Genomic DNA, 27,517 nt, shown 5'->3' with positions numbered 1-27,517 from the left:
TCCAGAAATCCTCTTTTTTTTTTTAAAATAATATTTGTATTATTAATTCTATTTAAAATATGTAACATTAATATGACAGTAATTTAAGTGCAGCCTCTGTAAAAATATAAAGCCAAACGTAAATGTGTAAAAATTATGATCAGTTTAATGGGGGGGAAATATTAACCTACTAGTAATTCCAGTGTCGACTAGCAGCATCCGATCCGTTTAGTCGACTAGTCTCGCACATCCCTAATACCCGCAGAACCACTCAAATGTGTGAAAATGTCTGCAGCTAAGCATGCTTTACTCTAAAGGGGAGGACTTGACCTATATAACGAGTAGCCTAGTGCGTCCTCTCTTTCTCACTATTTCCGAACACTTATTCTCCTACACCAGCACGCTTACAGGTTTGAGTTTTACGCCACTCACAAAGCTTATGTGTAACGATATTCACAAAATATTCAAATAAACACTGGAAGTAGTCTTAAAAAGACAAACAAAATAATTGAGATGAGTCACTGCTACATTGGTTCAAATAAAGATATATAAAGACTATATATCACCCCAACAGCTAGCTTTTGAGGTTTAAATAGACCTTTATCTTATATTTTTTAGTTTGAATATTTTTAGCACCAGTTAGCATGTTGACAGCATCATTTGCTTGAGTTGATTAGTCTAGTCTTAGATTATTCGTTTAATCAACACACCGATTAGTCGGTTTTGAAAATGTAGTTTTGTACATCCCTTAAACATATTCGGCTCTGCTCCTAAAGCTGGAAGGCAGACGAGATACGTAAAGAATACTCCAGTGTCTTAATCTCTGTCATCGCTTTTCAGTGGTGAAAACCAAAGATGCATTCTGATCTTTTCAGATCTCAACCTATAATCAACATGAATAGACTGTTTTTATCCCATCAATTTTCATTTTAGTTTGTTCAGTATCCTTATTAAAGTTGGAAGCAGAGATTTTCTTTGGAATACAGTGGATCAGGTGGTCACCAGAGTTCTTCTAGACCATGCCCTGCTTTTGTTCTGCAGTACAAGGTTTTGTTATGTTATATTACATCACTTTCACTAAAACGGTATGGGCTGGAATCTGATTGGAGTTGAGACCTCAAATTTCCTAGTGCAGTGTTTCCCAACCTTTTTTGCTGCAAGTAACCCTACAGCATTTTTAGTAAGGCTATGTGCCAAAGACATAATATCATTTAACATTATCACTAATACTGGGGCAGTGGTGGCTCAGCGGTTAAGGCTCTGCGTTACTGATCAGAAGGACGGGGGTTCAAGCCCCAGCACTGCCAAGATGCCACTGTTGGGCCCTTGAGCAAGGCCCTGGACCCTATCCACTCCAGGGGCGCTGTATCATGGCTGACCCTGCACTCTGACCCCAGCTTAGCTGGGATATGTGAAAAAAATAATTTCACTGTATATGTGCAAATGTGTGATAAATATAATTATTATTATTATTATTAATATTCATTGTTATTGATCAATCAGTATTAATTTGATCTATTGACATACCCATTAGGGCTGGGTATTGATAAAGATTTCCTGATTTGATTAATTTGGGTTAAAATGTCCATTTTGCTTAGTCAATGATATTAATTACAGGGGACCTTCAAACTTGGTACATTATAAAATATTCATTTTAGAAATTTTATTTTAGTTTTATTTTTTTTCATAATTTGTCACATTTTAGCTTTTTAAAAATTCCATGCATTCCATATTGCATACATATATTTTATTACAAGTTTATTGATAACGTGCATCATTTGTTCAATTTACAAGTAGATACTGATATATAGAACAACAGCTAAAGCGGTCCGGTCTCTTTAAGACTGCCAGAAATTCATCCTGTGAGTACATATTAACAAGAGAGGATGGACACGGTTTCTTTAGCCCGTTTGTGCCAATGTATGTGTGATTAGGTCACGCCACAGGGGACAGTAAACATGCTGGAGCCGATGCAGAAATGTCTGATAGATGTAGCTTGCCATTGAGTCGACATAAAAAGGCAGATTCTAGGGTACCAGAACTCTTGGAAACAATATGCCGACTTCCCGTGTGATCATATTGCTCAAAGACCAATTGATTACGTGGATCTCATCTTTGGACACACATTACACGGAACAGGACAAAGCAAACTTTTACTTTTTGAAAAGTGAAAAGATCACTGTGCCAAATTTCACATATAGTAAAAGATCAATATAAGGATTGTTCAAATGAAGATCTCGATTAATTGGAAAATCAATCATTTTACCCATCTCTAATCCTTATTATTTTTATTTTAAGCCATACATTTTGTTAGATTCAGCATAGCAAAATCCAATACTTTTCACTTACCCCCTAAAAACCTGCTTAATTTCCATGTGTGGTACGTGTACCCCCAGTTGGGAATCACTGTGCAAGGTTTGGGAATAATTTTTATACAGTATGTTAAAATGCAGCTTATTCTTGCATGCCCTTAAAATATACTTGGCCTATACCAGTAGTCTGATTGCTTATATGCTAACCAAGACATTATTCAAATGTGTTTGTGTGTGTGTGGTTTTAAATTTCTACCAGATGAAATACTGTGAAATTTTTACCAGCACAAGGTAGCGTCCTTTGACAAATATATGCCTCTGTGTTCACTGCTGTAAGTTGTAGTTGTGTTTGGAAGTGTGATCATTTCTTGTGGGCTGCACTGGGAACGGGTTAAGAGCAGGGTGCCAAGCAGCAGCACTCAGTGGGAGAGCCAACCTTACCAACACACCCCAGAGGATGAGGATGAATCTCCTGAGCCACAAGCTTCTGCCTCAATGCACAAACATGCCTAACACAGATAGTACAATACAACAACCTTACAAAGCACTGCTATAGATTTGTTTGAAGTTTCATATCCAGCATATAGCGGTAAGTGCACATGCTCTAACATGTTGAGCCATGATGCTTGTGTGGACTATGGCGGTTTGAGTCTGGCTTGTTCCATTTCCCGTAATGGCAAAAGAATAAAATAAAATAATTTAAAAAATCAGTCAGATGTCTGATTTTAATGAGTTTAGATATTAGCTAAGCCTTGTTCTTGTCTTTTACTGAAAATTTTAGGGGGCACATTTTATTAAAGGGATAGTTCTGTAAAAAAAAAAATTCTGTTTTTAATTACTCACTCTTATGTTGTTCCATTAGTTAGGCACATGTTAGGCAGTATGTTAGTCTCAGTCACCAATCACTTTCATCTTATTTTACATACAATGAAAAGGATGGTGACTGAGGTTTTCATTCTGCCTAATATCTCCTTTTGTATACCACTAAAAAAAGAAAGTCGTACAGGTTCAGAACAATGTAAAGGTGAGTAAATGATGACTGAATTTACATTTTTGGATTAGCTATCACTTTAAAGGGATAGCTCATATTAAAAGTTTCTGATTTACTCACCCACATGCCATCCCAGATGTGTATGACTTTGAAGAATATTTATTGGCCAAAAGTTTGAAGGAACAAAAAGCATATAAAGGCAGCATAAAAGTAATCCATGTGCTTAAATCCAGATCTTCAAAAGCAATATTATAGGTGTGGGTGAGAAACAGATCAATATTTAGTCCCGTTTTTGCTATAAATCTCCACTTTCGCTTCCACATTCTTTTGTTTTTGGCGATTCACATTCTTCGTGCATATTGCCACCTATATGGCAGGGAGGAGAATTTATAGTAAAAATGGACTTAAATATTTATCTGTTTCTCACCCACACCTGTCATATCATTTCTGAAGATTTAACCTCTGGAGTCGTATGGATTACTTTTATGCTGCCTTTATGTGCTTTTTGAACCTTCAAAGTTCTGGCCACCATTCACTTGCATTGTATGGACCTACAGAGCTGAGATATTCTTCTAAAAATTCTGGTTGGTGTTCAGCAGAAGAAAGAAAATAATACACATCTGGGATGGCATGAGAGTGAGTAAATGATGAGAGAATTTTCATTTTTGGGTGAACTATCCCTTTAATTCAAATCAGTGTTTTCCATTATTTCCTCTCACATGTACTTAAGATGTTGTTGTCTGGAGAGTATGGAGAATGAGTGGAATTTGCTTGTCAGTAGTACTGATACATGTAAAAACTATGTTTGTGAATGTGATGTTGAACACACACTGGGCCTCTTGACACCAAATCCAGGCAGAGCTGGAGTTAAAGAAGGAATGAGAAGTCAAACTGGAGAGCCAATCTGAAGAGAGATGAGAGATTGTACTACAAAAGCCTGTGCTGGCACACTGCAAAGCACAACTTTGACTGACCTACATTTAGTTTCCCTGTCACACACACTCCCTCTCACATAAACACATTTGCCTGAAGCATTGGCTGGCTCCATTGCTGCACCAAAACCACCATCAATTAAACAGCTGTAGCTACTGAGAGTAACATTGCTTTTGCTCTAGATTAATATCAGAACCCTAGTACTGTAGCATTAAAGGAATATTCCGGGTTCAGCTCAGTCGACAGCATTTGTGGCATATTGTTGATTACGACCCTCCTTAAAAAGAAAAGCAAAAATCTGGATTATAGGGCACTTAAAATGGAAGTGAATGGGGCCAGTCTGTAAATGTTGAAAAACTCAGTTTTAAAAGGATAGCCACAAAACGTAAACTATGCGTTAACATGATTTTAGTGATTAAATCGCTTACCTTTTCTGTGAAACGTTATATCCAATTTTACAAGTTATTTGCTATGACAGCATAACCCCGCAAACCCTAAAACGACTGTAAAACGTCAATCTAAATTTTACAACGCATGAGTTTTAACAGAAGAATTAATGTTAGTGCTTTTATAAAATTATAAAATTTTAATTTCTGCCTTTAAACCCTCCAAAAAATTGGCCCCATTTACTTCAGTTGTAACCTCGATTTTTGCTTGATGTGAAGTCCTTTATGTAAATACACCATAAGCTGTTCAAAATGCATTTATAAATCACTTACTGTGAATCCTATGCTGTAGTCCAATCATGTAGCCTTGTCTGTGAAGTTGCCTTATCTAATAAATATCCAATTTAAATGTCAGACTAAGTACATACTATTGTAAATAAACAAAAACATGTACCTTATTGATTGCTCATTAAAAATCTCTTTATCCTGTATCAATTCAGACAATCCATAATTGTGCTTTGAATTATGTAGATTTGTTTGGTGCATAAATATGGTTTAAAGGTTTCAGTGCTCAATGGCTTGAATGTTTCCATTAATGAGGTTATTTTCCATGTTACATGTACTCAGGTGTGCTGGATGAGGACGTGGTTGTGATCGAAGCAACTCCTGCACCTGCAGTGCCTGCCAGCGAGGAGATCAACGTCACTTCCACAGACAGTGAAGTGGAGATCGTAACCGTTGGAGATGCCTTCAGGTATGCTTTTACCTCAACGAGTGAGTTTTTAGGTGGATTGTAAAGGATTTGAGCAAGTATTGTAACATTGGTGGAGGACAGTTACTGTTTAAGTACTGGTGAAACAAACCTATAGATCCTCATTGGACATTGTATGAGTCTTGTCTGAACTGCAGTATCTGTTTCAAGCTTGTTCAAGGTTCTGTGAATTCCCCAGTGAGGAGCTGTTGATACCACAGTCCAGATAAGATGGCACATACGGGATTGGACATAAAGCTGGCAGTCTCCAGTGTTATGAAGGCATTCCACAGAGCTCCCAGCTGTTGCTGTGCACTTAGAGAAGGAGCCCCATATCAGAGCTAAAGCTCTTTCCACTTTCAATAGAAACAAAATCAAACAAGACCCTCTTCTTACCCTATAGAATTGGATGTTTACTCATTCTTGTTAAAAGAGTTCAGTACAGTGCTGAAGTGTTGTAAAGATTTCCTTTGAGTTAATTAAAATAGAAAGAAATGCATTTATCATGTTGTGTGATAGTTTCTTCAGGCATTTTTCTAATGACATTGACAAAAATTGAATTAGCACAAACATTTTATCTTTTAAGTTTGAATGTTCATCGCATTTTTATTTGTAGCACAGGGAACTGGCTAACAGTGTGTTAGCGAACTTGCTGCATGGCGTTTCCAATTTCAAATGCTACAGCCTCCAGTATTTTGGCTTGGTTTACCCACACTATGTCAGAAGGAACTCTCTGCAGGTCTCCACTTTGGAATCTGATAAAAGCTCAATCAGATATGATGTGGTTTTGTCTGAACTGTGTCCCCTCCTCCTGTTTCTTGATTTGGTTTCTGTGTCCTGTTTCTCTCTTAATTGTTATTGAGGCAGCTGTTCCCAAGCTGAGAATCATTGATTGATTCCATTACTCCTTTAACTGCTGCCAGAAATCATGCCGGCCACCCCTTTACGGCTGCCAGCAAAGCTGTGTTCGGAAAAGGGATGCACCAGTATCACTTTTTCTCTCCCGATAATGTTTCCGATACCTGAACTCAAGGTATCTCCCGGTCCAATACCAGTGTTGTTGTTTTTCCTAATCAGTTTAGAATATTTATACCTCCGTTTGTGGAACATATAAAAATATGTAACCTATTAAGAAAAAAAAATTATTGTTAACTAGTCTACTAGTCTTTTTATCTCATATCTGGACTAGGATTTGATCACTTGTTTTGTTCACTTTAGTTGTAATAGGATATCAGTTCACTGTTTATTCACACAGTTATATTTTGGAACCCAGTTAACAGAAATAGAACTGTAATTTTTAATTTAGTTTCTGTGTGTAGTTCACAGTCATTTTAAAATGCCTCTCATTCAAAATCTGAGGAAATGGTCCTCTGGTGCTGATTTTAATGCAGGTTTAAGCGAACTGAGCACATTGCTTGTAATACTGTATCCCACAATGCACAATTGATCTTCCATTTTCAGTGTGATGAATGAACCCATTTTCAACCAAAATTGTACTCAAAATTGGATGCAAAATAACCATATTTATTTGCGAGTATATGCTGCTCAGTATACAGTACGTAGTAGGTAGTTTACAGTAGTGGTCGACAGGGTTGGGGAGTAACAGAATACATGTAATGGGATTAGGTATTTAAAATACAAAATATAAGTAACTGTATTCCACTACAGTTACAATTTAAGTCATTAGTAATTAGAATACAGTTACATTCAAAAAGTATTTTGATTACTGAAGAGATTACTTTGCATTTTATTTTCATTTGTTTCATTTAATATTTAGTCCTTTCAGATGGAAAGCATTTATACATAAAAATGATGCGATCCAAAGTGCATTTGAACAGCAGTGAAACACTTTCTTATGATGTAAGACAGAGCAGACAGAGAAGTAAGTTTGAAGTTTGGAGCAGAAGAAATAGAAATAAATCTTGTGTAAATTGTCAGCTTTACGCTAAGCTAAAATGCTATTTCTAGCCATTTTACATGCATGTTACCAGGCACGATCATATTTTTTTATCAAGAAAATTTACGTTAGATCATAATTTCTTTTTTTCTAGTAAAACCTTTGATATTAAGGCAAAAATTGTATTCTTGATGATAATTGTTTTATTTTCCTGTAAATATATCTAAAAATCCTTAAAACAAGATCAATTTGATTTATCTTGTTTTAGAAACATCACTGCATTAGATATTTAGGTTTTTCAGAGAATGTATTTTTAACATGTGTATTTTGTCTTACTGTACTGGCAGAGTTTTTATAGTCAAAACAAGTGAAAAAATCTACCAGTGCTGAAGAATTAATCCAAAGTATTTAGAATACGTTACTGACCTTGAGTAATCTAATGGAATACGTTACAAATTACATTTTACAGCATGTATTCTGTAATCTGTAGTGGAATACATTTCAAAAGTAACCCTCCCAACCCTGGTGGTAGACGATATATCTCAGAGGCCAATAAATCGTACAATATTCTGACTTTTTTAATTATCGCATCGGCCGATAAATTTTCCCGTTTGGCCAATTTTTTTTTTTTTGTTTTTTTTTGTTTTTTGTTATGTTATTTTTGTTATTTTTATTCATTTATTTTTGTCTTGAGGGTGCCGAAAATCACCTGCTTGCATGTGAAGCATCTGAGACATGTAAATGACCAGTCACGGTTCGTTTTGTTATGTACCATCGTGTTGCTACATTAATAGACTAGTGTGCAACACAGTCTCATTTAAATGGTGCTCACCTGTTTCATTCTCCCTCTCTCTCTCCTCAACAGTTCCCTGTAACTTTCTTTTCTAATGATAAAAGGAAAATATCAGTACAACTTATATACCGTCTGCAAATATGCAGATATCTCGTTTAAAAAGATGTCATTCACGAACCTCACGAAAATCCAGCGTTTTCTTCCCATCGTGTGCTCATCTAATGTCTTCCTCTAAAGTGCGTATTCTATCAGCCAGAATCAAAACTTCAGGATCAAAAGTTCTTCTCATTCACAAATCATGATGGTCCGTCTGTGACAATCCAAGTAGGCGATCCAGGCCGTTAAAACTGTCAGGAGGTTGAGGCTCGTGCTGGATCCGCACCAGCGCGTGAGTGCAACTTCAAGGCTGCTTACGAAACCAGGAAAATGCCGTATATGGAGGTACGATGAAAATAAGGTGCTTTTCAAACTGTTAGGAGACCAGTTTCCATAAGAGTTCCATTCATTCAGAACAGATGTCAGTTAAGCCATTAACTGATTAGGCAGCAAGGTAGCAGGTTAGCTGCCTACGTTTTCGATGCAGCCCAAAGTAAAAGCACTTCACGTGTGCTGTAAGTAAATGTCTTATTCACTGTGCTCTGCATGTACAATTGGATTGATTCGGTATTTTTTGTGTAAATGAGATTGCTAACGTGGACATGCCATCCATGGTTGCTGGACTACTGTGTGTACTGTTTTTCCTTCCTAATATATTAACAATTTCTTCATGTGCAAATAAATTTCTAAAATTTTATGACTAAACAGAAATCTGAAGAAACTGCTATCTACCATTTAAAATACAATATTATTTTTTAGTTTTGTGTGAAATCGAGTAAATATAGTGCTAAATAAGAGTTCATAATTGTAAAAACATTTTTTTTGCAATTTTGTTTGTTATTTACTGTATTAAATTGTGTGAGATATTGGCATTGTATCGGCCTATCGGCCACCCTACTCTCTGGATATCAACATTGGCCATTAAAAAACCCATATCTACCACTAGTTTACAGTATATTCTGCTCAGTATGCAGTAGAGAGTAAATGCTGCACATGATACATTAGACAGTATACAGTATATTCTGCTCAGTATGCAGTAGACAGTATATGCTGCTCTGTACGCAGTAGGCAGTATACTGTAAATTATGCTCAGTACGCAGTAGGCAGATTACAGTATATGCTGCTCAGTATACAGTCAGGGGCGCATTAACACACAGGCTTATAGAGGCTGAAGCTGAGGGGCCTACAACTCCCATGGGGCCCAGCGGGAGGAGCGCGTTTAAACGCTTTCAGTGGGAGACGCGATTGTTCACTTGGTAGCAGTGCGCAACAGTTAAAGGTGTCCATGTAGTGCTTGTTCAATGCACATCAGCCTCAGTATACAGTATGCAGTAGACAGTATATGTTGCCCAGGATACAGTATGCAGTAGACAGTATACAGTATATTCTACTCAGTATACAGTATCTGCTGCTTAGTATACAGTACGCAGTAGACAGTATACAGTATATGCTGCTTAGTATACAGTACGCAGTAGACAGTATACAATATATTCTGCTCAGTATGCAGTAGACAGTATATGCTACTCAGTATACAGTAGACAGTATACAGTATATGCTGCTCAGTATACAGTACACAGTAGACAGTATATTCTGCTTAGTATACAGTAGACAGTATACAGTATATTCTGCTCAGTATGCAGTAGACAGTATATGCTACTCAGTATACAGTAGACAGTATACAGTATATGCTGCTCAGTATACAGTACACAGTAGACAGTATACAGTATATTCTGCTTAGTATACAGTACGCAGTAGACAGTATACAGTATATTCTGCTCAGTATGCAGTAGACAGTATATGCTACTCAGTAGACAGTAGACAGTATATGCTGCTCAGTATACAGTATGCAGTAGACAGTATACAGTATATTCTGCTCAGAATGCAGTAGACAGTATATGCTACTCAGTATACAGTAGACAGTATACAGTATATGCTGCTCAGTATACAGTATGCAGTAGACAGTACGCAGTATATGTTGCTCAGTACGCAGTAGGAAGTATACAGTATATGCTGCTCAGTACGCAGTAGGTTAGTATACAATATATTCTGCTTAGTATGCATTAGGCAGTGTATGCTTCTCAGTAGGTAGTATACAGTAAATGCTGCTCAGTACACAGTAGGCAGTATACAGTATATACTGCTCAGTAGACATTAAGCAGTAGGTTAGCATTAGGGCTGCCCCCTGATAGTCGACCAAACCTTAGTCGACGAGAAGAGTCTTGGTCAACCAAGTTTTGATTGGTCGGTTGGTCGCAGAAAAAACTCCACAGGAAACTGGCGAACTGACGTATTACCTCTGGTTGGACTCTAGGTGGTACTATGGGGTAATATTCGTCAAGCAGGGTTAAAGTTAACGCTACACAATAAAGCAAGGCACCTTGATTTCAAACTTTGAACTTTATTTTTTATTTATTTTAACTAAAATTTCAATTGAAACTGGAAAAAAAATAAGTGCAGTTAAAATGTGTGTTATTCGATGGTTTTGAAGATGTGTGTGAAAGATGGTTTTACAACAGTTGTCAACATCTCTCTGGCAAAGAACCTACTTCATCTGTGCATTCTCTACCCGATGGGTATTTCGTTGTCCGTGAAAATACATCATGTGTGTGAATAAATTCGTTTTGTTCCCTCCTTCACAATATATATATATTGCAATATCCAATACATCGGCAACCACTGGGCTGAGGGATCGGTGAATATTCTTGCTTTAGTGTTTTTGCATTGAAAATTAAATTAATTTATTTAAAAAAGCAATTAAAATAATGAAGTGATAAAAGAATAATATATATATATACACCTTTCCTTTTACCGTCAGGCAATTATCCGTCTAAACATGCAGGCAGAAAATTACTTACACAAATGAAGACATAAAAACAGTTATAAATGTAAAAATAATCATTATGATGATAATTACTGAAATATAAATCATGGTTCGAAGTGAATGTGTTTTTGTATTATTTTATGTTTTAATCACAGATGTATAGGCTGCAGAGTTGTGGTCACAATGAACTGCTCTGTGGAAATAAAGTGAACTGAACTCAAAGCACCTCCTGAGCTGAACTGTCTGAGGTCATTTGCAGCATTCTCATAGACGATACTGTTCTTGCAAAAAATAAAAAATCTCGGAAGACAGAAACAAAGAAAGAGTGAGAAACTTTTAAATGCGCGTGTTCCACGAGACAGCACGCGTACAAACAGCGTGTCATACATGCACATAGACGGCTTTTCTGTCTTCTGTTCTTAATAATATAATAAAGTGTTTCTTCAAGCGCGTGTCTGTGTGTCTACGGGCAAATTATTTGTAATACTAATTTGATAATAATAATAGCCTAATAATAATAATAATTTAATACATGGGAAAACGAGCCAAATATCGTCTTGACATGGTCAAAGGCATCAGCTATTGGCGATTACTCTGACCGTCGTCGATCCCAGAGATCATCATCTGTTGGCACAACCCTAATGTGCATTTCTCTCTATAAATGAACAAAATGTTCAGACAGTCTCCTTGCTGGTTTTTCCGACACATTCAGGATCATTACCGCTTTTGCCGGTGTCGCTGCAGTTCGCTTCGTCCGTGCACTTGTAAAATATATATTTGAAAGACTCATTATTATGGTTTAGGATTTCTCTGTAATGTAGAACAGTGTTAGCAATGTTGCTTGTAACATTCTTTCTCAGCCCTGGAACTCAAACCATTTTCTGATATAAATATATTTAAGTAAATTAATATCATAAATGTGGGACTAGTCGACTAATGGCTTTAATTAACGCCTACTAATCGACTAAGAAAATCTCTGGTCAGGGGCAGCCCTAGTTAGTATACAGTATATTCTGCTCAGTATGCAGTATACAGTATTTGCTTCTTAGTATGCAGTATACAGTCAATTCTGCTCAGTACGCAGTATATGCTGCTCAGTACATTCTGCTCGGTGAGCAATAGGCAGTATACAGTATATTCTGATCAGTGTTCAGTAGGCAGTATAAAGTAAATGCTGCTGAGTGCGCAGTAGGCAGTATACAGGATATGCTTCTCAGTATACAGTACGGAGTAGACAGTATACAGTATATTCTGCTCAGTATATAGTATATGCTGCTCTGTATAAAGTATGCAGTATACAGTAGGGCTGGGTGATATGGCCAAAAATATTATCATAATATTCTTTTTCATATTGTTTGATATCGATATTTATACATTCACATTTGCAAATTGCAAATTTATTTGAATTCCAAGAAAAAAATCCTAAACGGTCAATATAGTCTATACAAAACTGCATTGGGTTGATTGAGTTTATCAATCAAGTGCAGTTGGATATGAATGTTAAAAGATCATCTGTTCATTTTGAAGCATAATGACAGCATATCATTTTTACATTCAATTTATTTGTATATTTCGTTACATTCAGATAGCAAGTATGTGGGCATAGAAGCCCATGTGACTAAGGAATGATACTGTATAGGGGTTCAGGAATATCCTGAATTTAGAAAATGTAAAAGTCTGAATGGACCATTTTTATATTTTCATTAAAGTGAGAAAGACTAGGCTACAAACAAGTAATTTTATTGCCTTGTCATCCATGCCAGAGATAATGACATCTGATTAATTTCACAAAATTAGAACAGAAATCTATTTGTTTATTATTAAAGGCACATAACATGCTGATTAAAAAAGCTACATTTAGAAGGAAAAAACATTATGATTGAAAGGCACTCTGGAACCACTTTAACTTATGCGGCGCCTCATGTCTACTCATATGCGGGGAAAAGAGGCAACGTGTGCAGAGTGGGACAGGGTATAAATGAAGTGTGTCCGTTTCTAGAGAAAAAACATTCAAGAATACAGCGCAGAAAGATCAGAGCTGGTGTACACAGCACTTTTGTTTTGTCGTGCTGCTCACTAGAGACGATGAGACGGTCCAACCGTCGTCATGATGTCTTGCGGTCCAAATGGAATCAATCCGGGGTCCGGACCCGGAGTTGGACTGCGGTGACTGGCGTAGCCTAAGTGTTAGCAAGGCAGCCAAGGTTAGCAACTTCATACAGTCTGAGAAAGCCAAACTGCTTGCACCTGATCGTCTAGATGTAGAACACGGGCTAAATATCGAAAATTACTCAAAAGCTGATCATCGATATCGTGTATTTTTATCGCAGTGAATATCGAGATCGTTTTATCGCCCAGGTTTAGGATACATTATATGCTGCTCAGTATGCAGTATGTGCTTCTCAGTAACACAGTATGCAGTATATGCTTCTTAATATGCAGTTTAGCAGTATGGCAGTATTACACACTGAACATGACCAAAGAGAGAGTGAAAAAATTCATGTGAGTCAAGTTGTCCATTGTTTAGTCACATGACATGCCAGAGCTCCCTCTGTCTCTGCAGATGATGGGAGCTGTGTGTGGGTCCATGTCCCGCCTGCTGGCCATGTGCTTGTATTTGGGTGTTAAAGCGTGTCCTATTGGAGGAGCTTGAGGCAGACATGTGCCCAGGGCTTGCGCCTACTGATTTTGCTTTGTAGGTATTGGGTCGTCCAGTTGTATTGCAGGGAAGTAAGAGAAAACCAAACATATACCATGACACAGGCCCTACCAGCACCCAAGATTTATATGAATGACATTCACCATAGAATTTGTTTTATTTTTTTATTATTAGATTTCTCTTCCTCCACTTGCACAGGTTTTCTCTCTCTCTCTCTCTGCTTCAGGGAGAGCAGCCATCTCATTTATTTTTCTAAAGGTCATGAGGACTGTTATCCCTCTTCACACTACAGTATTGGAATGCTGTTGAAATCATGCAATTCTGCCATAATATGGCTTTAGTGAGGAGAATGAGGATGGCAAAACAAGCGTGCGTGTGTGTGTTAAGAGAGAGATTGTGTGTGTGTGCTTGTGTGCTAGTGTGGGTATGCAGGAATGTGGGGTTGTGTGTTTGTAACTGTGAATGCTGAACTGCAGGCTGTGTGTCTGCTGTGGACTGTGGTGTGGCTTGGACTTCAGTGATGGGGGAGGGAAAGGCTTTACAGCTCAGGAAAACATCACGTGGCCAAGGTCAGAGGAAAATGAGGATCTTTATGTGTGTGCACATTTGAGCAGTGAGAATAGGTGTAGTTTGCAATTACATTTGGTGCCACTAGTAGTGCAGAAAATACACACTGCTGCTTTTAGGATTCAGTATTTAATTCTTCATTTATTCAACTTATATAAAGGGGGAAAATATATTATTTAAATTAAAAAATACATTCAAGTTTGAAAAATATTTAGACTTCATGGCAGCATTTGTTATATTGCCTGTATGCTGATTAAAAAAAACAAAACAACAACATTAAAATTAAAAACAAAGAATCTCATGAGAATCACCATTGTGAATAAATACAAAAAAAGAGTGCACAAATGATCCAGACTAGATCTAAACTTCTCTTCTGTGGGATGGATGCAGGTAGCAGGTTGTTTTTTAGTTGTGTCTGCCCTTCTCATCTCTATACCCTAAATCTGCCCCCGATCCTGTTTCAAACCTGTTGATCTGTTCACCTCTCTAATTAGCTTTTGTTTGGCTTTCTTCGTCAGTTTGTTTAAAGCTGATTGAGTGAGCTCTAGAGGCGATATTGCTATCTGTAAACATGTTGTGGAAAAGACTCTATGCTATAAAATATTACTGCTGACTTCAGATTACTATAAACAGTCATAATGTAGAGCAACAGGGTTCATTTGAGTTTCTATTTTTTTCCAACTCATCCACATGCCTCTCTCTTTCTCATTCTGTTGTCATATATTCACCCTTCCTCTTCTTCTCCAGTCTAGTCTAAACCCATGCCCATGGAAAGCATTTCCAGTAACTGGATGTGTGTTATATAGTGAGCTTGATCTCAAATAATGTTTCTCATCTCCCCAAGGTGCCTGGGCTTGCAGCGGAATGCTGAGAGTTTTTCTCAGCTGGAGTAGGTGCTCTGGGTGTCTTAAGGTCCGCAGTATAGACAATAAAGCTTTCCCACTCAAAGATCCTTTGTGTATAGTGAAGACTTAATACTGACTAGGGAAAGCATGTGTGTAAGAAATATAGATAGACGGACCATTAATTCTTGAGGGGAAATTCAGTGGAACGGACAATGCACATGAGAGCTGCTGTGACAGAGATTCCCTCACAATAGCGTTGAAGGAGCCATCAAGAAATATCTGTACATTAGCATTGTGCAGTTTAAGAGGAAGCATCTGTTTGTCTGTTTAAATATTGTTGTTGGTGATGTCTTTTATTTGCCAACCAGTTGTTGTAGTTGGTCGCTTGGTTGGTTTAGCCGGCTTCACACTAGCCAATATTTTTTCCCAACGATTTTCAGGTGTAAACTTCGTTTTCATAATAGCTGACCAGTAGGAGAGAAACGGAGCATGCATTACGTTCTGCCAGTAGGAGGTTGTTAATCCCTTGACCGACAGGTTTCCCTGCTGATTTAATGGTTCCAGCAACTAAGAAGAAGCATATCAGAAATGATTAAAAAAATAATTCAGTCACTGGGCCGGGCTCTTGTGGTCTCGTCAAATGAGCGTGTTCAAATGAAAGCACAACCAATGAAGATTGTGTACAATGTTCTGTTGTAAATAAACTGAGCTGTATTTCCGGTTGTATCGCGGATGTGTCAGTTCTCGCATGAACATGCCAACATGCTTACGTCACGTGAGAGGCTGCGTGAAATCCGTCCTCTCATGAATGCACATTGGAAGAGCGGAAGTGAACATTATTTTTGGAAAGGGACTTAAATACTGATCTGTTTCTCACCCAAAGCAATCACTGCTTTAGAAGACATTACTTTACTGGAGAGCTGGCCACCATTCACTTGCATTGTATGGAACTAAAGAGCTGAGATATTCTTCGTTTGTGTTCTGCAGAAGAAAAAAAGTCATACACATCTGGGATGGCATGAAGGTGAGTAAATGATGAGAGAATTTTCATTTTTGGGTGAACTATCCCTTTAAGCTAAACCAACAGCATTTGTTACATAATGTTGATTACCACTGAAAATTATTTTGACATGTCCCTCCTTTAAAAAAAGAAGCAAATTTTGCTTTCAATGGAAGTGAATGGGGCCAATTTTTGAAGGGTTTTAAAATGTAAAAGAAATGTGATAATATTATGAAAGCACGTACATTAATTCTTCTGTTAAAACATGTATTTTTTTTTTTTTTACCACCCCTGGAGTTCGCTAGTTCGAACCCAGGGCGTGCTGAGTGACTCCAGCCAGGTCTCCTAAGCAATCAAATTGGCCCGGTTGCAAGGGAGGGTAGAGTCACATGGGGAACCTCCTCGTGATCGCTGTAATGTGGTTCGTTCTCAGTGGGGCGCATGGTGAGTTGAGCGTGGTTGCCGCGGTGGGTGGCGTGAAGCCTCCACACGCGCTATGTCTCCGTGGCAACACGCTCAACAAGCCACGTGATAAGATGCGCGGGTTGACAATCTCAGATGCGGAGGCAACTGGGATTCGTCCTCCACCACCCGGACTGAGGCGAATCACTACGTGACCACGAGGACATAAAAGCACATTGGTAATTGGGCATTCCAAATTGGGAGAATTTTTTTTGAGCTGTAAAGTTGTTTAAATAGTCATTTTTAGGGTTTTCGGCTTTACGTTGTCATGGCAACTAAGTTGTAAAATTGGCTATAACTTTACACAGAAGAGGTTAGTAAGTGATTTTATCAAACTAAAATCATGTTAACATATATTTTACATCTTGAGGCTATACTTTTGAAACAGTGAATATTTTAACATTTACGAATTGGCCCCATTCACTTCACTTTTTTTTTTATATTTGTGGTAGTCAACATTATGGCACAAATGCTGTTGATAGAGCTTAACTTGTAATAAACCCAGCAAATTCCTTCAAATGCAACAGCTGGTCTAACTTAGTCTTCCCACACACAGGGGTTCAAGACATCTCTAGGCATTTGAAACATTCTGCATGGACCTCTGTTTGGTCATTTTTACTGAAAAGAATGGCTGGCACACTATTAAGAGAGCCACACAAAATAATTTTAAGACTCACTTTCAAATTCTGCACAGGGCCCCTCCTCTGACCTTTACACCCGTTTCAGGAAAATGGTAGTGTTGATCGCATACTCTGAGCCTTCCCACTTCAAAGCCGCCGTTGTGAGACTTACAGGCAGAAGAATTTCAACAATACATTTGCACTTCCTGGGTAATTAGAGATGGTCCCAAGAGTTTTCTCTGGCTCAGACTATGATTCTGCCAATTAAAGAGCAGAGTAGTGTGATATACAGGCTCTGGTATTCCCCAGCACTAATGTCTGAATCTACATGAAGTGTCTCTCTACTGGGGATGTGCCAGGGTGGTCGACTAATCGACTAGTTGACTTACAACTGACTTGTCTATTAGTGGGGTTAACTACTTAGATTAATATTTTTAGTGGTGGTGGTTTTAATGGGAAACGCAATTCTCAAATTAGTTGAGAGAGACAACTTTTTATAGAACAGTGAATAACAGTCAGCACAGTAAAAAACTCTGCAAGAGGTTTAGACTCTTTAATGTCGTGTTCCCGCAATATTATCTTTCCAGGGCTCGATATTAAGCATTGTTATGTGCTTGTCCTCCGGACAAGTAAATTGGTCATTCACTTAAAAAAGTTAGTTGTCCGGAGAGAAAAAAGTACAATTAAGTTACATGCTCAAGTAACATGTAAAAGTTTATGTTGTATATTTTTCTAAAATTATGACCGATGCCCAACCTAATAGTGGACCTACAGTATGCACTCAACTAAATTCTCTGCGACAGAAATATAAACTGCACTGGGAAGGAGAGGAGACTTTTGTCATATGGTAATTATTTTATGTTACGTATGGTAGTCAAATAAAGAAAAGCCTCCATCGCTATCATTAACAGCAGGGGTGCTCACACTTCTATGGAATGAGATCTACTTTTTCATCATGTTATTGCAGCAAGATCTACCATGTACAATAAAGGCTATACATTATCACAATACCAAAATTTCAGTAGTCGGTCGTGAAATTTGACGATTCTCAATACCAGCTTTAATACATCAACAAATAATAACACTAACTAATATGTTAATTATGGAAGAATGGTTTCAAGTTCTTAATTATTCAAGACTAGTAAATAGCTGGTAATAAAATAACAATAAAAAACAGCAATGAATAGAAATAGATTAAAAATAATAGAAAATTAAGAAAATTCAGTGCTTTTTTTAACAGCTTTAAAAGTTTTTAACAACAGTAGGCTATCAAGTATTCAAGGAAACATGGGCTGTGTCTCGTTTGGGAGGCTGCGTCCTCCGGAGGTCACATTAGTCGGCTGCATAAGTCATCGAGGCTGTCTTTTTCTTATATTCTATCTATTGTCAATGCCTTTTATGTATATGCACTTTACATTTATACAAACCTTTTTTGCATTCCCAATAAAAAAATGTTTTTTTTTTTTAAATGAAACGAGACAGCCTCGATGACGTATGTGGCCGACAGATGCGAACTCCGGAGGACGCATCTTTCCAAATGAGACACACCCAATCAGAATGAAATGCAACATAAAACTACTACTGGTCTTCACTGTATGATTATATACATTAATACTTTTTTAAAGCTACTAAAATTATTCAGTCAAGAGCAGTGAGTGTTTTCTCGTTTTCTTGTTCTAGTTGTTTGATTATTATAATGACACACTAGATGGCAGCAGGTCTATTAGCTTACATTTACACGTACAAATCCGACATTTTAATAGAAATCCGACATTTAATAGACATCACTCTCTGTGTTTACATGAATACCTCAACAAGATGGGCATTTTGGTGGAATTTTGAAATGTATTTGACCGTTCAGGTGCGCATTAGCGCAAGCATTTTCGGAACATGCGCATGTTCAGCACACACATACGCCGCCTGTTAATCAAACGGTGCAGCTGTTATTAGATCGCTAGCGAATTATAAAATTACGTGCTCTTGATTACTTTCAACTGCAGAATAAGAATATGAACTTTCTAATAAGTGACACAGGCCTAGGCTTTCACAAATACAGCTGGTTATTCTTTGTTATTGACGTTTTAATCAGTCTGTTTGTCCGGTCAGGCAAGTAAAATTCTCTTTTCACTTGCCCCTTCAAGATCACCCTAAACACTCCGATTGCATTGAAGCTTGTCATTCTTCGTTCAGGATGTGCATAAGTATCATTCTTTAACATCTCATTGCACAAAACTATCATAGTTATTTAGCCTATTTATTTTTTGAATATCCGTTATTCACCATGTTGAAGTGTTGCACTTAGCGTCCGTATATCCCTCTAAAAGGCTTCTGATCGGGGTCATGTGAACATAACAGAGCCTAAATAAACATTATTATCCTTAACACCTTTGCACATCCCTAGGCTCTACATTGTCAAAGCTTCCTGAAGGACTTGGGTATTTTGGACATGATTTTATCTTAAGTACTTTTATGTATTCTTTTTTTTTATGCTTATTGTATGAACTATAATACATTTACCTTTAACTTTATGATATAGAGCAGTGTTGTTTTCTGAATCGCATGTAAATATTTATGTGACCGCATATCAGTTGCACTTTATATTAATGCGACAAGTTGCCTCCTGTCCTGTAGTTGTCACCGAGTCTATAGCTGATCCTGGCATACTGCCCCACAAACATAGCTTTCGTACATACACTCCTCTTTTTATTGGTCATTGCTTATACACCGCATTATGTGATTGTTTGCCCCTAATTGAAAAGAAGGTAACTTTCTTCCTGACAGCTCCCTGTTCTATACTTCCCTTCCTGTTGCCCCCTTCCAGTTCTCTTGCTATGTCTGCCCATGAGAAAAGCCTCCTCACCTGTAAAGACACGGTCACATTTACATTCGCACAGCGAAAATCTGTGTGCAAAATAAAGTCATCTCAGTGGGAATCTGTGCGATTGTGAATTTTGTGTGTTGGACTTCCAGTGGTGGAGACATTCCCCTCACGGATTTTGCGTGGAGTTTAAGCTTGGTGAACTTTGACAGGCGAATACGCCGCATTGACATATAGGAAGTAGCTTGGTTTGGCAGTGAGCTCTGTGTGGGCTGTGCTTTGTATACAGCTACACTGATATTATTTTAGTGGTTATAACTTCACTCTCCCAGAGTGTAAAGTGCAGCATTAAAGGGATAGTTAAACCAAAAATGAAAATTCTCTCATCATTTACACACCCTCATGCCATCACAGATGTGTATGACTTCCTTTCTTCTGCAGAACACAAATAAAGATTTTTAGAAGAATATCTCAGCTCTGTAGGTCCAAACAATGTAAGTGAATGGTGACCAGAACTTCAAAAGCTCCAAAAAAGAGGTAAAGGACTAAATTATGAGAGAATTTTCATTTTTGGGTGAACTAACACTTTAAAAAGAAGCTGCTTGGCAATTTTTTTTTTTTGCTGGTTTAACACATGCTCAACTTCCGCCCACGCCTCCTTTGCCCGCAGAATTTCGCCATGCAAAGGTAAATGTGACCACGCTTAAGAAGCCAAACGTGTGGTAGGGATGGATGTTATGTTAATAATGCTGTACAGTGCAGGTTCTTCAAGAAAATCAAGTCAGTGATCACAAAATAGCAAAAAGTAGGACCTTTTATGTAACTTTCTTTTTTAATTATTATTCATTTGGCATCATGGAAGACCTTTGAGTTTCTGTGTGTAGTTGACAGTAGTTTTTAATATGCTCCTTGTTTCAAATCTGGAGAAATGCTATTGTACCCCTCTGTATCTACTTGTTGCAGTCACAATGATTCTTATGCACTGTCATGATCAGTTGATTATGTAATAATTTAAACAGGCCCATTGTCATGTCAGTTAAACCAAAAATGTTTTGGCATTGTAACATAGATATACCAAATAAATCACAAACTAATCTAAAGTTTGTGCATTAGAATTGAAGGGAATTGGGAATTCATTGCCAGTACCCGGCCCTTATAGTACTATGTAACTTTTTATTGTACATTTGGGTTTTTATTATATTGGTCTTTCCACACTCTTTTATAAAAGCAATGAGCCACTTAAGGCTGTTTGTTAGAATACTACATCAGTAGTTCTACTATTGAGATACTTCCAGTATGGTGATGTTCTGTGTTTTCTCTGTTTCTCTCCCTGCGTGTTTTGATCAAATTGATTGTGATAATTTCTTTTTTTTTTTTTTTGCGTATGCACATGTGCTTTGTTTGTCCCAGTAGGAAATTAAGGAAGCTCTGATGCGGGTTGTGTCCTTTATTTTGTTTATAATGACATATAATTTTGTTTCCTCTGTGATTGTTTTGTTTGAGTTCATATATTCTGAATGAAGCCTTAGGATGTTTTCACTTATAGTCAATCTTTTTTGCAATGAATTGCTGAGATTAGCTGCTTCTCTGAATATTTTTGAATTTATCACAAAATAAATCTTATTTAATATTTTCTTTTGTTGTACACAATCAACCAGTCAGTTATTTGATTTAAAAACGGGGAGATGACTAATACTGACACGACAATATAAAGGAAACTGCATTCTGGAGTCAGTCACTCCCCTGCTCCCAGGAGAATCCCTCTGCCCTCCATGCCTGTTGGTAATCATTTTGTTTTGATGTTTAATGATGCAGTCTGTGATTAACGTGCTCAAAAGTGTTGTGTTGGGAGGCAGGGGGCCTTCCCTGCTCTCCAGATACAGTGGCTGGGGGCCTCCAAATCCCAGCCTGGAGAACAGCTCTATTCCCAGTCACACTCTGCTTTACGGCATCCTGGGCTGCTGCGCCCCTCCTATGGAATCAAATCCTCACAGAGGGGCAGAATTCCAAGAGTGATTGCAGAATTCCTGAATAATTTATTTGGAAATTTAGAAAATTGCCATGTTTTATTGTTATTATTCGTAAAATCGTAAAAACCACCAGGGTCATTCTAATGAAACCTGTCAAAAAAGTGTCCTGTTCATATTTAACCCCAAATCATAAACAAATATTAAGTTATATTTTGCATAAAGACACTTAAGCCTACATTTAGGACCATTACTATTTGTTGCATTGAGACATTATATTCAGGACACCTTAGCACATTTTATTTTATTTTCTAAATGCAAAATTTAATTTATTACATTTCTTTATTTTATTCTGGTGGGAAATAGGAAATTTTCTTGACAGGTTTCGTGAGAATCACCCACACATAGGCTATGACTTCACGTGGGTTTTAATGAGCAAGTGAAAGTATTTGGTGACAGTGTTTAATAACAAAAAAAAAAAAAAACTCTTTGAAAAGAGCCGCTTTTATATGAAATGAAAAAAATGTTGCTAATGGAAAAATACACCTGGTTTAGCACAGGAAGACAGAAAAAACGAGTGTTTGGAGGAGAATCATGCATGTAGTGGTCTTCTAATTAGTGCTTCGATTTTGCTGTAATACCTGTGATGTGACTGATGAAAGCTGATGACCTCAGCCCATGGCAGGCTTGCATTTCAAATCATTCCACACACGTGCCACTCCCCCTCAATTCACACACAAGCTCCTCCCCCTCCCTTCACACTGTTTACACCACAGCTTTGAGGAGTGGCCCTCCTCTGGTTTCTTGCTTTAACAAAATAGCTTTTCATTTTCTCCAAGGATATATATATTTTTTTAAAATATTCAGATTTTATGATAACATTTTACAGATGCAAGGTGCTGGGTGACAAAACACGGCATTTTGTTTGTTCTGTTGTTGTTTATCTGTTGATTGTGTGGTCTGTGTCAGGTTATAGTGTGAAAAACCTAGTGTGTCTGGGGTGATTATTTTGTTGTGGTTGGCAGTTTATACCAGTCATGGTTCTGTGTATATGAGTGTGTGAAATACATTTAGTTCTGCTCTCATGGCTCTATGTCAGGGTTGCTCAATAGGCTGCCCACGGGCCGGATACAAATGTTTGGCCATCGCTAAAGGCCTGTTCACAACCAAATCCATGAGGTCAATACACACAGTCCACAAAAAAAAAAAAAAAAAAAAAAATTTGTTTTTACCCCTGTACATTAGGTGCCACTGTTGCTGTTCTACAAACATTTATACCAGACTCCTGCCCTGCTCAGGCTAGCTGTCAGTGCTAGAGATTAATATATTGAATGCTGTTAAAGCATTTATTTACCTAATTTGGCATAACTGTTTCATTATGTTCTTTCCAAGGTGTTGATACATTCTAAGGAGTATATAATCTGTGTTTTTATGCGAGTGAGATGAGTAAAGAGCGCTGTTGCATAAATATACGTCCTAGGCTGAGTTCCATTTCAAATTGTTATCCCCTTCCCTCGCAAACATCACTCAGTCTCATGGACTCGGATGTACGAGAGTGTCCACTACTGGTGGAAGATGTGCAGTGGGTTTAACTGGAACACCCTAAACCTTTGATCACTTGGAGCATGTCGAAGGCTGATGTCAATTTGTGGAATTGTTTAGTGATTTGTGCACCTGAGCAAACAATGTTTTCAGAGATTGATTTCAGAGGCTTATGTATAAATCTTGTATGTTTTTTTTTTTTGTTTTTTTCTCATTACAATGAATTGTTAGAAAGGATTAATCAAGATTTACACAAACGAAAATGTTAACATAATGAACACAGTTTAATGTAGTTACAAGTATTATGCTGTTAAATTTCAATATAACTTTTCTAAACTGCTTAACTGACCTAACTTCACTTCAATCATACATTAGGGTTGTGTGGGGGTGGGGTTTCGAGTTGCATTGTGGGATATGGAGCTGCCTGAAGCGTACATCAGAGTAGACTCGCTTCCTCTGTCAAAATCTAGGGGTTGAGGGTCTGTCAACAGAAACTTCCCTCGCTCACTGAACGAAGTGGAACGGACTTCCAAAATGGCGGCGGGGGTTCCACCAAGGGGAAGTGTTTAGGGGAGTTAGCGATTGGATGTTAAAAATGAAATGGAGCGCAGCCCTATTTATATTTGCACCTGTATTTTGCTACGAGTATATTCCAAACGGACTCCTGAAGCCAACTACTCTTTTTATAATGTCTAGATTAATGCCTGGATAAGATGACACAAGGTACTGTGATACAAATACACGTGGAATAGTGCACAGTAAGAATAACATTGTACAGTAAAAAAAACAATATGATGCATAGGCTAATATTATAAAATAATATATAAGAAAACACTGGCTCACGGTCTTTATTAAAATTAATGCTAATAGGTCTAATAATTGAATCAGTAAATAGGGAAAGTGCAGGGAGTAGATCCAGTTTGGAGATGAGCAGGAACAGTTGACTCGCATGGAGGACATGGAGATCCAGATTGTTCATTAATTTTTTATTTTATTTATTTATTTATTTTTTCAGCAGGCAAAGTTGTGTAGTTTTGTGTCTGTATACAAACAAAATGTTCATAATTGTTTAAATAAATAAAACAGGCTATTAATACTGAATAAAAATCTAAGAAAAATCTGAATATTTATGCGTGACTCTTAATAATAAAAACAACAACAGTAAATATAGCTGCAAGCAGCAATGCGGATTCCTCCTCAAAATGGCAAATCATTTAAAAATTGATCAGTAGAGGGTTGGGGTTAAACCCTCCCAATGGAGGAATCTTAAAAAACATATCTTTCTGTCTGAATCCTAAACAAAAAAATTATGGCTATGGCTGGATTTGAACCTCTGACCCTTCACTTACCAGCACAACATCTTAGCCAAGTTAGCTATTCATATTGCTGAGTATGTCTGCTTTCAGTTTCTGAATAAAAAAGAACCAGTGGCTAGCATTGTCAGATTTGGCCCAAGTTCAAACAGCTATAATTCAGTCATCTTTTGACATATCAAGGTGAAATTTTGCACGGTACTTAAGAGTGATGTCATCTGACATTTGATGTATTGACACGAATATATTGAGGCAATGTGGACATTTACATAAATATGCCCCTTTCAGCCATTTTGTATTATATACATTTTTGCTAAGTAACAAATTGAAAGACATCAGTTCTACACATGGGTACCAAATTTCAAGTCAATTGGATCTACGGTTCAAGAGAAGATTTTTGTAGGTTTTCCCAAATTTTCACTGTATAGGAAAATCCATCATGGTGGATCTAATGGGTCCTTAAGGCTTTTTTGTTCCCAGTGAGAAATGAGGCATGTACACAAAGTTTCAGAAGAATTGAACAAATGGGGTGGAAATGCCATCACTTTGAAAATGGGACATTTGGGCGTGGCCTGTAGCGCCCCCTAAGGGCGAATGTGGGCCATTCTTGGTGTGGGGGTTCCCGGTGGCCTGTAGTATCAAAGTGCCAAATAAGAAAATTTTTGACTAGTGACTTTTTGAGATATTGGGGCGCAAGGAGAATAATAATAATAAAACCACCAATAACAATAGGTTTCCTCCTACCGGAGAAATCCTAATAATAATAATAATAATAATAACTTTGACTTTGTATTGTTGACAGAATTTGGCCCTGGGTGAAAACTAATTGGGGAACCCTGCTCTATGTTATGTGTTATGTGTCCTCTCTTTGGTTTATAAAGTGTGCGTGGGAGAAAAACAGCTCTAGCTCACATGTCAGCTGGCTCTTGTTTACGTTCCAGCCGATCATTCCAGTAGCTGCTAAATTAGCTGCTGTAATGCCCTGCTGCAACTCACTGGGAACAATAAATTTCCAGGCCAAAACTACAGGCCTGCTCCTGTACATGTCCCATTAAAGAATCCAGGCCAGATTGAGTTTTAGTGTTGCTTTCTAATCGTTTCAAAGTTGTGTTCATGTTAAGACTCATCTGTTGTGGGGGACTGGGTAGCTCAGCGATTATTGACGCTGACTACCACCCCTGGAGTCGTGAGTTCGAATCCAGGGCATGCTGAGTGACTCCAGCCAGGTCTCCTAAGCAACCAAATTGGCCCGGTTGCTAGGGAGGGTAGAGTCATATGGGGTAACCTCCTCGTGGTCGCTATAATGTGGTTCCCGCTCTCAGTGGTGTGCATGGTGAGTTGTGCGTGGATGCCACGGAGAATAGCGTGAAGCCTCCACACGTGCTACGTCACCGCGGTAACGTGCTCAACAAGCCACGTGATAAGATGCATGGATTGACGGTCTCAGACTTGGAGTGAACTGAGATTCCTCCTCCGCCACCCGGATTGAGGCAAGTCACTACGCCACCACGAGGACTTAGAGTGCATTGGGAAATGGGCATTCCAAATTGGGGAGAAAAGGGGAGAAAATCAATAAAAAAATAAATAAAGACTCATCTTTTGTGATCTGTGTGTTTTGCAGGCCACGTTCAGTGGGGAGCCATGGCAGGATGCATTGGGGACCCAGCTGTTCCCAGAGTCGGGCTCAGGAGGGGCGTGGCCGTCATCGCCTGTCCACTGTCATCCAGCCACTCAGACAGAGTGCTGGAGAGGTGGTGGACCTCACCGTGGACGAGGATGGTAAGAAGACATCTTTTGTTCATTTAGATGGAACAAAATCAGGCCACGTCCACACTAAAGGTCGAAAAAAAAAAAAGGCTGTGCAAGTACTTGAATGTGGACGCTTCTAGCCATGCAAGCTCGTTTTTGTGCATACATTTGTTTTTATGCTTCACAAAACCCAGCTCCTCGTTGGTCGCCACCATCTTGGAAATGACGTTAAATTACACTATTCGCTGAGGTCTGGATTAATCGATCTTCCTTGAAATAACAAGTTGGATGTCCGACTTTGAGCGGCGTTCTAGTCATTACTTTCAGGATGTGGGGAAAATTTGGTGTTCCGAGTTGTCTGGAACGCACCATGAGGTTTGTTACCACCACAGTAATGCAATAATGCATATTCAGTGGTCCGCATAGCAATGCGTTGGCCAGTCACTCGCATCTGCATACACATACTTGCTTAAAGTATGTTTCTGGCCTTATATGTTTTTGGTTGAAATGACAATTTCTCTTTCTTTATGTCATCTTTTTCTAAACTGAAAACAAATTCTGTTGACTCACTCAAAGATTCAATCACTTAGTTTCTCTACTTGTACCTTTTCTAAAGGTCTCTCTATCATTCTCTCTCTCAGTCTGTGCGTCTTTTGTCATAAGGGTCCGAAATTAACTTTTAGTCTACCAACCAAGGTGGCTGATTGAAGAAACAATTTATCAGCCATTCAGATTTATTGCCAGGCAATTTTTTTATTGCATTTTATAAGTGGATTTGACAGGCATGAGAGACAAATAAACAATACTGTACGCATGTTAAAAGGTAACGGCTTTTTCAGAATTTTTTTTTTTTTTTCAGATTATTCACTTATTACAAGTCTTTTGAGCCTTAAGTACGTATAACACAGTAAGTGTTTTTCAAAGTCAGTTAATTCAGAAAGAACAGAAGCTACAGGAACTCAACATGAATTTAGTATCCCCTCATTGCAGAACATGAAAATACCTTTTTGAACATT

The 27,517-nt window shown here is 37.9% G+C and overlaps 1 protein-coding gene across 5 annotated transcripts in view; it reads left to right on the top strand.

The window, feature by feature from the left end:
- Positions 1-27,517, top strand: part of rnf111 (ring finger protein 111) — a 58,294-nt gene that overhangs the window by 11,650 nt on the left and 19,127 nt on the right. For all 5 annotated transcript variants that reach the window (XM_051725340.1, XM_051725331.1, XM_051725313.1 and 2 more), the window contains exons 3-4: positions 5,229-5,355; positions 26,374-26,531. In XM_051725340.1, the coding sequence (XP_051581300.1) occupies positions 5,229-5,355; positions 26,374-26,531 (285 nt within the window). The remainder of the gene's footprint in view (positions 1-5,228; positions 5,356-26,373; positions 26,532-27,517) is intronic.

The sequence above is a fragment of the Myxocyprinus asiaticus genome, chromosome 2 (assembly GCF_019703515.2).
Source record: "Myxocyprinus asiaticus isolate MX2 ecotype Aquarium Trade chromosome 2, UBuf_Myxa_2, whole genome shotgun sequence".
NCBI classification, from domain to species: Eukaryota; Metazoa; Chordata; class Actinopteri; order Cypriniformes; family Catostomidae; genus Myxocyprinus; species Myxocyprinus asiaticus.
This window is presented reverse-complemented; position numbering and strand designations above follow the sequence as displayed.